At 41.6% G+C, this 12,611-nt stretch overlaps 1 protein-coding gene and 1 long non-coding RNA gene across 17 annotated transcripts in view; one reads left to right on the top strand and one right to left on the bottom strand.

Annotated features, from left to right (window-relative positions):
• Nucleotides 1-5,133: 5,133 nt before the first annotated feature.
• Nucleotides 5,134-12,611, bottom strand: part of EPB41L1 (erythrocyte membrane protein band 4.1 like 1) — a 167,801-nt gene continuing 160,323 nt past the window's right edge. For all 16 annotated transcript variants that reach the window (XM_083446680.1, XM_083446693.1, XM_083446694.1 and 13 more), the window contains 4 exons: nt 11,448-11,543; nt 11,049-11,129; nt 9,547-9,663; nt 5,134-8,336 (listed from right to left, as the gene is read on the bottom strand). In XM_083446680.1, coding sequence (XP_083302806.1) covers nt 8,328-8,336; nt 9,547-9,663; nt 11,049-11,129; nt 11,448-11,543 — 303 coding nt within the window. In that variant the 3' untranslated portion in view covers nt 5,134-8,327. The remainder of the gene's footprint in view (nt 8,337-9,546; nt 9,664-11,048; nt 11,130-11,447; nt 11,544-12,611) is intronic.
• On the top strand, nt 8,254-11,933 carry LOC310680429. Its single transcript, XR_014512743.1, has 2 exons — nt 8,254-8,380; nt 9,521-11,933. It is a non-coding gene; the product is annotated as an uncharacterized lncRNA (long non-coding RNA).

The following is a 12,611-nucleotide window of genomic DNA, read 5'->3' as shown; positions in this document are numbered from 1 at the left end:
TTACTGTATTTACCGTATCAGCCTGAATATAAGCCTCATTCCCCCCCCCCCCCAAATTCTGACCGTGAAAAGTTAAAGTGTGGCTTATATTCGCAACCTTGCGGTATGTAGCCAGGAGCATGGGGCAAACAGCTCTAGGAGCACAGCAAAGTGGTGTCCTCTTCCCCAAGGCTGGGAAGGGGAAAGGCCGCCAACAATGCAGCGCCCCCCCCCCCCCCATGCAGCCAGGAGCAGCGAGGAATGGAGTGGTTTATATTCGGGGGTTTTTGTTGTTTTTTTCTCCCCCCCCCCCAATTTTAAAGGTGTGGGTTATACAGTGGTACCTCGGGTTAAGTACTTAATTTGTTCCGGAGGTCCGTTCTTAACCTGAAACTGTTCTTAACCTGAAGCACCACTTTAGCTAATGGGGCCTCCCGCTGCCACCGCACCGCCGGAGCCCAATTTTTGTTCTTATCCTGAAGCAAAGTTCTTAACCTGAAGCACTATTTCTGGGTTAGTGGAGTCTGTAACCTGAAGCATATGTAACCTGAAGCGTATGTAACCTGAGGTACCACTGTATTTAATTTTACTTTTTACTATTCTAATGCATTATTGGATAATTCTTTATTTTATATAAGTTGTTTATTTTAAAGTTATGTTTTTATTGTGACTTTTCTGTATTGATTCAAATTGTTATTAGGTGTGTGATCTTTGCTGTATATTTTGTTGTTTCTTTGGATTGTAAGCTGCCTTGTGTATAGTAATATAGAAAGGTGGTGTGCAAATTAAACTAATTTTTCATTTCATCTCACTTTTAGCTAAAGCCCTTTCCACAAGTTTCCCATTCATTCATTCATTCATTAATACATGGAAGAGGAGTGGAGCCATGCCTGCTGGTCCTGTCCCCAGCATGAGTGTACCCACTTATTTCACCACCATGTGGTTGGTGCAAAATCTGGACAAGGGACCCTACATGTGTACAGCTATACAGGTGCAGCTTCCTCTACATGAATAGAACTCTGTACAGTTTGGATCCCTAATCCCATGGTGGTATCTTAGGGGTCATTCCACGTCATTTCAACGCGGTTATGCCACCCACCGTCTTGGATTTTGATGAAACCTGGTGTACACCTTTCCCTTATGGTTGAAATATACTTTTTTTTGGGGGGGGACACCTGTAATAACCAATATTATTTTAGATTTTAAGAGGAACAACTTTATTTCATTAATTTTTTCTATTACAGCTATGGATTGTAGGAAAGTTGTACCCAGTAGTCATTCCCCCCCCCCCATGATGTCCAAAAAATGTAAAATTTTGTTACAAGACATAAGAGACCATTAAATTTTATTCTTTGTTGAGAAAGAGCATGTCTTCGCAATAATTTTCACCATCCAAAACTTTAGATTCCATCGTGCCCACATGCTGAAAATTAAGGTTTTCTAGCTTTCCACCCAAAAACTACATTTATACATTTTTTAAGGCATTTATGAAATCTTTTGAGTGCTGGTGTATTTTTTCCTGAAATCCTCATCATGTTATTGAGCTTTGTGTAAAATTTCAAAGAGATCTGATCATTGATTATGGAGAGAAAGAAACGTACACAAGGCCAAGGATCTCAGGAGGGACAGAAACACAGATTTCATGAAACTCTGAAGTGCTATAAAATCAAAACTGTGATAGAGGGAAAAATTAAAGGGGGTTTCTTTCAACCATAAGGGAAGGGTGTACACCAGGTTTCATCAAAATCCGAGATGGTGGGTGGCAAAACCCTTGTTTTTTGCATTGATTTGATGTGGAATGACCTTTAGGTTTTAAAGCTGGATGTGTAGGCTCAGCCTGGGTAAATTTGTGGCCCTTACTGGGCATGCCTGAGCAGCAGGAAAGCCAAACTCATTGCTTTACAAGATGGCCTTAAAAGAAGTCGTCAGGTAGGATTTTACTCGAGTAGAATTAAATACTTAGTCCTTGCCCAGTTTTTTTCATCTCACACAAGAAAATCAAGTATATGTCCTGTGGCAATTGAGCTTCCAGAATAGTAAACTACTGTCCCTGTAGAACATGTAGTTATGCTTAATTAACACTTGCTGCACTTTTATAATCTACTATCAAGGGGTCTAAAAAGGGTGTGGTTGTTATTTCACTTTCAGTGCCTGCTTATTGACTGAATTGAAATTCCAATCCCATTCTGTTTTAATGGCTGTAACTGCAACTAGGATTTGGAAGGTCCTATTATGGATTAATTCATCCAGTGTGAGAATATTTGATGCCTGTGAGACACCTGGTTGTTTCCATCCTCACATAACGAATTCTTGCTCTATCCTCTTTACCACAGACGGCTGTTTTCCAGTTTATGGGGGTTAAGCTCATGTGGGATTCCTTGATGAGATAAATGATGACAAGTAAATTTGTCTACTGCTTCCGGTCTTGCTCAGTGCAGCCACTGGGGAACCTAGAGATAGTGCTTAATTCAGGGGTAGCCCATGTGGTCCTCCAGAGCTACAGCTCCCGTGAGCTCTGACCTCTGACCATCCTGGATGGGGATATTGCGAGTTGAAGCCTCACACCTGGAGACACTACACTGGCTATCTCTGGCTTGGATAAATTTCAAGGAGGTAGGGGGGAAGTATTTTCTTGAGTTACTTATTGTCTTTTTATTCTGTACTTAGAATCATAGAATCATAGAGTTGGAAGAGACCACAAGGGCCATCGAGTCCAACCCCCTGCCAAGCAGGAAACACCATCAGAGCACTCCTGACATATGGTTGTCAAGCCTCTGCTTAAAGACCTCCAAAGAAGGAGACTCCACCACACTCCTTGGCAGCAAATTCCACTGTCAAACAGCTCTTACTGTCAGGAAGTTCTTCCTAATGTTTAGGTGGAATCTTCTTTCTTGTAGTTTGGATCCATTGCTCTGTGTCCGCTTCTCTGGAGCAGCAGAAAACAACCTTTCTCCCTCCTCTATGTGACATCCTTTTATATATTTGAACATGGCTATCATATCACCCCTTAACCTCCTCTTCTCCAGGCTAAACATTCCCAGCTCCCTTAGCTGTTCCTCATAAGGCATCGTTTCCAGGCTTTTGACCATTTTGGTTGCCCTCCTCTGGACACGTTCCAGTTTGTCAGTGTCCTTCTTGAACTGTGGTGCCCAGAACTGGACACAGTACTCCAGGTGAGGTCTGACCAGAGCAGAATACAGTGGCACTATTACTTCCCTTGATCTAGATGCTATACTCCTATTGATGCAGCCCAAAATTGCATTGGCTTTTTTAGCTGCCGCGTCACACTGTTGGCTCATGTCAAGTTTGTGGTCAACCAAGACTCCTAGATCCTTTTCACATGTACTGCTCTCAAGCCAGGTGTCACCCATCTTGTATTTGTGCCTCTCATTTTTTTTGCCCAAGTGCAATACTTTACATTTCTCCCTGTAAAAATTCATCTTGTTTGTTTTGGCCCTCCAATGAGCTCAGGAAGAAGGGTAAACATTTCCCTCCATTTTATTCTCGCAGCAACTCTGTGAAGTAGGTCAGATTATTTGAAGAAAAAAAACATGCGCAGGATACCATAGTCATCAGGTTAGGGAGGGTTTCTTTGTCGAACACCACTCTCCTAAACATGGATTGCATATCTCTCTTATTGCAGTAGACCTTATGGCAAAGTAAATGCATTTGGGATCAAAGCCTAGGTGCATATACACACATCCAGCAATAGCATGAAAAGAATAAATCGACAGACTGAAGGAAATGTTTCTAACAGATGTGCCCTGTTACTTCCTTATATGAAGCAAGATGAAATAACATGTATATGTTGCGTATAAACAGTGCTTTTTTTCTAAAAAAATGTTTAGGGGTACTTTCATTTTCCTACTCATATTGAAATACTGCCCCTCAACGAGTCCAAACTTTGATTCACAAAATGTTTAGGGGTATGCGTACCCCTGCGCCCCTTCCCCCCCAAAAGCACTCTGTATACATTTGTTGTTGTGGCAACAGTAATCTCTTATCCTGTTAATTATTTAATTTAAATTGTTCATATTTGACCCTTCCTAACCTTAGCTAGTGACGGTGAAGTTGTAAGCTAAAGGTGTCACAAGACTCTGTTGCTCTTGCTGCAATAGATTTAACACAGCTACCCCCCCCGGGGTGGGGGGCAGAAAACAGGAGTCACCCCTTGTTAGACAGTACACTTTGTTGTGTCACTCATAGAAGCTTCACTCATGGAACAAACTCAAGGAGAACCAGTTGTGAGAGTTTGAAGCAGAAGAGGCTGTGCTGAGCAATGATTGGCTGGGTACCTGTGATGTCACAAAGTACTCTCCCCAGAGCAGTTTTTCATCTTACAGCAAATTTTCTTAAACAAACAAAAGGAGATTAGGGGTGCATTCTTGTTCAGATGTGTCACTGAACAAACAGTGCTTTAAGCCAAGGATGGGGAACATGTAACCTTTTAGATTTTGCTAAATTACAAGCCCCATCATCCCTGACCAACAGATCCCCCACCCATGCTTTTAAAAAAAAAAATAGACCACCTCTGCCAGCCTGAAATTGGCATTTGCTGTACAGGCATGTGTTATTTGAAGAGTGAAGTCAGGATCAATATACAGGGTGAAACAACCCCTCGCCCCCCCCATACTGTCTCGTTTTTATGTACCTATGTATGCACCCTAGATTTTGTTGTTGGTTTCAGATGCAGTCCTGATGAAATAGTTCATACTGAAAAGCCCATACAATACATACAGCATAACCTTCCCACCACAGGAAAACTGGAATAACGTATCCCTTAGAAATATGACAGACAAATGGGAATAATAGCAGCAGAATTGAGCATGAGCAACTGAGGACAAAGAATAGGCATGGGGAAGAGGTGAGCTCAGAAATGGGAGCTGGAAAACTGGAGACTTAGTGCAAGAGTGCAGACATATAGGGCAAGACTATCTTAACGGTGTCCTCACAATCTGGTGCTCTGTCGTCATTGTCGTCCAAGCAGCTCTTCCCATTTAAGTCTGCACCCTTCTGAAGAATGTCCGAACCATCTCTCAAAATCACTGGGACAACAGTTCGTGCCAGAACGTAGGGTCCTGAATTCCCAAGCTAACCCCCTTGAGTCTCTCCAGTGCCCTTCTACTTAGGAGTAAAGTGCAAGCCACAAAGTGGTTGAGCATCAAACACATTTATTTCACTTTTATTGAATACAAGAACAGTGAGCACACACGCATACACCACCAAGCACTGAAAGAGGATATGATTGAAAGGGGGGGGGGGACAAAAAGAGGAATGGGGTGCAAGATGGCCAGAGGAATTAGTGAGGAAGGAATGACAGAGCGTTGCAGTTGGTTGGTAAAGTGCTTCTCAAATTAAAAAGAAAGAAAGAATATAATTAGTAATATTATTCATGCAATTGCAGGGCAGTTTCGGAATCAACTTAAGGGGTTTGGCGCAAACAATCAGTTTCGTCTCCCACGCCCTTCAGAGGGAAATGCCCAAAGAAAAGAAAAAAGAGTGGTCAGCTGCGTCTGATGGAAGCAGTAGTGAAGACTAAGGTAAGAGGAAGCCATAACTTTAAAAATTATGCATGGCTTCAACACTACCACAGATAATAAATATTATATATATTTATATATATTTATATAGATGTCTATATATAAGCCACATCCTGCTAGGTGAACCAAAAAACCCTATTTTTTTGTTAATGGCTACCCATCGGACAAGCTGCGGGAAGAATCCGAAGGAACAAGTCTATTTTAGCTTTCCTCTGATTGCCCAGTTGGATTTTGATCTTGAGCATGTTGGGCTTGATGCTGTTTACCTCCACAGATTTGAGTGGCTGACTCACTTATCCCAATGTATACCAGTGTAAGCGGGATTGTGCTTTCCATCTAGCTACTCAACAGTGACTTTTGAGCTGACGTTATTTTCTTTTTTTGAAAGTCAAAATCAAAATGCAAAGTTTGAGAAGGGAGGGTTACCTCTACCCCCAAATTCCCTGTAACAATGTCACCAGGATCCCCCTGTGTCTTGGTTATTTTTAAAATTAAGAGCACAAGCTTTTTTGTGTTCTGTTAAGATCAATTTAGAGTTCTATGTATTTCACATCCATATGTGCTATTTCTTTGCTTTTCAGTTCTGGGGTATTACATGATCCCTATCAGCAACAGGAAGTGAACAAATTAATAACAGTCCTGAAATAAAACTCAGGGAGAGAAGCATATAGTTGGATACAGAAGTGGCAATGACTTCTACATCAAAGAAAGAAGTCCGATTATGTTCTCAGTGCTTTACGTAGGACATGTCTACATGCCAGAAGCAGATCCAGTTTTAGGGAACTGTAAAGACCAACGACCCAATGCTTTCTGTTGTAGCAGTTTACTGTATGGGAAACATCCACTTGACTATATTCAAGGAGCCCCTTTACCCTAAGATCTCTAGATCCCAATCACAGACACTAATTAAATGTCCTTCTCTAGCTATCATGTGTGTTGAGGAGGGAAGATGTAAAAAGGCAAGCATGGTGCAATATCTGTTGGTCTTTCTCTAATGCCTGGAGCCACCGGCTGCTTCACTTGGAAACTGGTTCATTTTGGTTTGTCCCCCTTAACATTATGCATCTGCTGTCTTTCCTCCCTCAAACAATGGATGAAGGCAATAAGTGGAAAGCAGAGAAGGAAACCTTCCAAGTACCAGGTTCCATTTGTAGCAGAGCAAGTTACATTTGATGCCTTCCTCATCCACGAGCAGCGCCTGCCCTTATGTTGTGCACTGGTTGTCCCCTTACTGTAACTGAATGGATGTACTTTCAAAGAGCCAGTGCTTCACTTGTCCTCTGGTTCTAGGTTGACAGTGCTTAGAAGGAAGCCATGATGTTTCACACTGGTTCCCCACCTGCCGGATACTCTCTGCAGAAGCTAGTGTCACCCTGGCCAAACACAGCCATGCAGCATACAGCAAGCAGGATGGGGATGCCTCCTTGTTTGACCTGGACACTCCCTTTGGTGGGCTATCAAGATCCATTGCAGATATAGGTCTGGAGGAACCACTTAAACTGACACACAGGGCATCTTTGCTACAGGTAAATATTTAGGTCCAAGAGATCAAAGCCTACTAGATACTGAAAGGCTGTGAATGAAGCAACCTGACCTCATGTCCCCAAGGTGACCTCAGTCTCCTGGGCCCAGGGGAGGAGGGAGACCTTGGCACGCTTAAGTGACTAACTGGGCTGCAGTAACACTGATCCATTCTGTCTTCCTCGACTCCCTCTCCAGGTTGCTGAATGGTGCCTTATCACCAACCAACCAATTACAAACACTACTGTGTCACTATGTCTTTAGCAAGAGCACAGAGCAGGTGAGTGACAGACAAATATGGCCAGCAGAGATCATTAGTGTTTGTTTTCTTCCTACTCTGTTTTCATGGGATATTGGCATGATCTAAGAGTCTTATAATACATCAACCACGGTCAATCAAATAATTATAATGTAAAAATGCCATTGTCATACTTATCAGCACTGTTTAATTTGTTTTAATATCGTTCCCCACCCTCCCCAGTTATATATAATATACATAACTTAAAAGCACATCCATATGAAACCTCTACAGGCTGCATTTTGATCAAATATAGAAATCATATACATATTTTGATTTGTTTTAAGTGAAATCCAGTCTTAATGATCTTCAGAAGAACAAAGAACCGGATGTGGGGGGACGAAAGGTTGAGAAAGGAAGGGCAGTTTGGGGAAATAACAGAACCAAAGATGAAGCAACAGAAGTGGCATGGAAGTGGAGAGAGAGGGTGATCACCACACATCCCAAATCAGAAAATAATTAAACAAGAATTATACAAGTGAATGGTTTTTGATTCATTCCTATGCAGGGAATTATTTTGTATTTCTGCTTGTTTTGCTTGTTGATTTCTTGCTTTGTTGCAAAGCATTCTTGCTTTTCCATTCAGTGTGCAACAAATGAGTTATGTATCCTTTAAATGTAACATGCAGAATGGTGGTTTATTGTATTGTTAATAATAATATTATTACCATCGTGACTTTTTTTTCTTTCTTTTAGATCAGTCCAGTCAATTCTTCAATTTATTTGAAGAGGTGGTTGGTTTTTGTTTGTTGCTGATGTTGCTGTCTGTAATTCATCTCCAGCATATAGCAGCAGTGCAAGGATGCATTTTGTTTCCTGTATATATAATATATAATATATTTGCTATTCCTTTTTTATTTTTATTTTTTGTCTCTCAACATTATTCTTGCAGCCAGGACGTTCTATGTCTCATTGAGGAATCCAGCATAAAGGCCCCTTCTTTTTCTCCAAAGTTAAAATAGAGATGCCAACTTTTAGAAACACGAAGGTCAAGATTCCTGTACCAGAATGAAAGGAAGGAGGAAGCAATAGTAAGCCCAATGTAAGCATTTTATCAAGACAATAAGCAAGACTGTCTCTAGCAGTTTGGTTTTCTGGGACACCTTTTGCTATAATGATGCAATGGGGCGCTGTCATTTTGGAACCTGTTGTAGAGAGGTTAAATCTAAGGGCACTGAATTTTTAGACTTCCCACCTGCAAGAAAACTCTTTGCATGTAAATTCACTCAACAGGGAACTTGTTGCACATCAGCTGTGGAATTTCTGCATGTTGCAGAGGATTCTAGAGTATGTTCTGGGGTATATCCTCAGTCAGCACAGACTTTCAGCCAGGCCTAGCTGTTGCACTGTGTCACGTGCTGTAGAAAAGGCCCAACATTTTTCTGCAGCTGCACATCACAGAGAAAGTGCAATAATGATGAGCAAGCTGTCTGCTGGGAAGCTTGGTTCTGGGAGCTAACTTCCCAAGGAGGCACCTCTTCTAACCATTCAAGGAACCTCAGGGTTCCCACTGAAAATTACTGGTCATCCAGTTGCAAAGGTTTGCCCTTTAGTAACAAAGCTAAATAAAAGATAAAGCTTTACGCTGCAAGCTCACCACTTTGCCATGGCCATGATAACCATCTAGCCAAGCACATATTGGTGTAGCTGAAGTTTGGAGGGCTGATGTCTTTTGAGGGGAAGCACTGTTTCTCAGAGGGACGCGGGTGGCGCTGTGGGTAAAACCTCAGCACCTAGGACTTGCCGATCGTATGGTCGGTGGTTCGAATCCCCGCGGCGGGGTGAGCTCCTGTCTTTCGGTCCCAGCTCCTGCCCACCTAGCAGTTCGAAAGCACCCCTAAGTGCAAGTAGATAAATCGGTACCGCTTTATAGCGGGAAGGTAAGCAGCGTTTCCGTGTGCTGCGCTGGTGCTGGCTCGCCAGAGCAGCTTCGTCACGCTGGCCACGTGACCCGGAAGTGTCTGCGGACAGCGCTGGCTCCCGGCCTCTTAAGTGAGATGAGCGCACAACCCTAGAGTTGGACACAACTGGCCCGTACAGGCAGGGGTACCTTTACCTTTCCTTTTTACTGTTTCTCAGTAGAGGTCTGCCTGTTTTGACAACTGCAACATATCCAATTCATGTATCATTCTTTTATTCTCCTATGTTGCCTCTATAGTCAGCTAGATGTTACATCTTATAGGGCCATCTTCCCACATCTTTTCATACCTGAGGCTTCTTGTCCCTTTCCTCTGGAGATGGTTCTGTTTCTCTATATACTACGGCTTTGGTTACCAGCATGTCAGGATGCTGCAGTTTTGCCTCCTTGATTGCCAAAGCCAAAGCCTATGGAAACAAAACGCTGAATGTTAAATGGCGGCTCACGTGACTTGCTGTAAGGAGGTAGCAACTGAAGATCATGTGGAAACGAGGAAAAGGTATGTTACTGAGGATGCATAGAACTCTATTCATGGTTCAAGAAATCTTAACATTCTTGTTGTAGATTTCCCATTCAAACTTGTGGCTTGGATCTTTGGAACCACAAATGAAAATAAGTTCCTAGGAGGTGGCTTTAGCGTTCCATCCTCCCCCTGAATTCCCCGCAGAGGGCTGCAGGGAGACTCTCTTGAGTAGCCTAGGATGGACGCTGGTGGAGGAAGGGGTCACCAGCCAAAATTCAGCAGAGGAATTTCGCATACACTTAACTTCACTGGTGCCCAATTTTGGACCATTATTATTTCCTCTGTCAGCCCAAAGCCCCGTTTCATGCTTTTCAAAAGAGGCATCACAGAAAGGAAGGAGTGGGCAATCTCCGTTCACAGTTTGGAGGAAAACTATGTCCTTAAGAAAATTCATCTGCAGTTGTAGCCCTCTGTTACTGTATGTTTGCAATCCCAGCTTACCTCTAGTGTATTGCAGTATGACTGGACTGAAATTGCAGTTGCACCCCCTAACCTACACTTACAGATCTGCTTCCCTTGTAACAGTGATTACTCTAAATGGTCAACATGTTACAGAACAGTGCTGCTGGAGTTTAGAAAGTTGAAATTTCCTCTTCTATGTGGCTACCAAAAGTATAGAAGTTCTAGTGTAGGCTGGAGCATCCCTGTTCTAATATGAAATATTGCAATTGTTTTATCTTTTCTTGCCGGATATTATGATGTATGTGATTTTAGTGCTTTTTTGTTATTTTTCTTTTGTTTCCATCTCTTATAATTTACAAATTTTGAGTAAATATAATTAAAAGTAATAATAATATGAAACTTTAGAAGAGTGCATTTGATTATTATTCTTACTACTACATCTTCCAGAGGCTTATGGTGGCACTCATTTCAATTTATCCTGGCTTTTTAGTTGTTGCTGTTTTATAATTATTTACTATGAAGGAAGCCTACAATGGTTTTACTTAGCTTATTGTTGATTTTATTTAGTTCATAATTAGGTTTTAGTACAATCAAGTGGTATTTAAATGCTAGTAAGTAAATAAAAGGCATACCTCTGGATTTCTTTTGTGTTATTGTGACAGTAAGCCTACCTGTCACAGGGTGATCAGTACTGCGATTTGCTATATACCAGTAAAAATAGGTGAGACTCTTATTTCTACCACTAGCTTTCTATGTATAGGGAAGGATGGATCTGGGGATTCGGGCCTCCTTAAGCTTTCCATCCTTGTATTTATGGAAAGCTTATTTCTAACATTACTGACAGCCTCATTCAGATTTCCTTCACACCTGGTCTTGGTCCACATCTTCATCTCCTGTTATGATGATTCGCTTTTCTATTCTGGTTTCAGAAAATCCTCCTTTCACAGTCTGAAATAAGGAAAACAACACATTGAGTGTTTATACAGCACTTCCAATATTTAAAATGTTTTGTAAGTTACCTTTTCTCTCACTCAGCCACTGCAATTCTATGAAGGCTATCGCATTATTTCCTATTTCATAGATACAGAGTTGGGAATAAGAAATAATAATAATAATAATAATAATAATAATAATAATAATAATAATAATGTCTTCTAATGTCTTCTTGAATAGCTTCCACATGGCTCTTAATTTTGCAGTGTCTCAAGTTGAGTGGTCTTACTTGGCACACACGCTGCTATTCTGGTACTCCTGCTCCAGCCTTACCTTGGTAACATGAGTGGTTGTGGAGGTGGAGAGGGTTTCTGCTGTGGCACCAAAAAGACTGGAGAAGGCTTCTTTCCCAACAGCACTGCTGGTGATCTGCAAAAACATGCAAAGCACCATCCACATCAGCAGACTGCGTTTTTTATTAAACATGCATACTGGGGCGAAGGTTTATCATGTAAAAGTGTCTGGGCTCTGATTTTCTATTTTTAGGGGGGAGTGGTGGGATCTGTTTGTTATTAACGAAGGTCATAGTTCAGAGAGAGAAGATGTTTTGCACACAGAAAGTCTCAGGTTCACTCTTGGGCGTCGCTTTTGAAAAGTTCTCTTTGCAAACCACTATACCAGTCTAAATCACACAGTACTACTGGGTGCTAAATAAGCTGATATGACATTGTATACAGCAACCCTGGTATCTTCATTGTATTCTAGTATTGCATTCATTTGGTTATTGCTTATTTAAATAAATCAGCTAACTGTTGTCTACTAGTGCCTATTTTGTTAACAGTGCAATCTTATGCATGCGTGCTTAGAAGAAAGCCCCATTGCGTTCAGTGGGGTTCACACTCAGGTTAAGTGTATACAGGACTGCAGCCTGAAACAATAATGCCAAGCTAGACACAGTCAGAATTCAGATACATCGAGTAGACTATCTGAAGAACATCTCAGCAGCATTCTAACAGGCTCACAAGGACAGGCTCTAGCAGACATTTCCAGGTAAAGTGGAATTGCAACAGAGAAAGCTCTGTATTATCTCCTAACAGGTTTCAACACTTGAAAATAAAAGGGGCCGCAGCGGGCCTTAATGAGTAGGAAACACACTATAATTTACTTGTACAACTACAGAAGTATCAGATAACCTTTACATATTATGTTGGCTTTCTACTTCATCATTGTTTTCTGAAAAAGGAAGTAAAACACGGAAGGAACCATACTAGTAAAACCCAACCCCTAAACTTTCTGACTGACAGGATATTCACTCACAAGTGTCACAGGAGGATCAGAGCACCTATCAGCACTGTCAGACACATGCCATTATATTCTCATATGAGTAGCTGCTAAGAAACAAGTGCATGAATTAGATTATAAGGGCAGAGAGTCAGTAGTCTGCTTGCTTGCAGTCACTGTATGTGTCTCTGGAGGTTGATGGCTGCCAAGAATGAT

Source organism: Podarcis tiliguerta (genome assembly GCF_965153285.1).
Source record: "Podarcis tiliguerta genome assembly, chromosome: 6".
Taxonomy (NCBI): Eukaryota; Metazoa; Chordata; class Lepidosauria; order Squamata; family Lacertidae; genus Podarcis; species Podarcis tiliguerta.
This window is presented reverse-complemented; position numbering and strand designations above follow the sequence as displayed.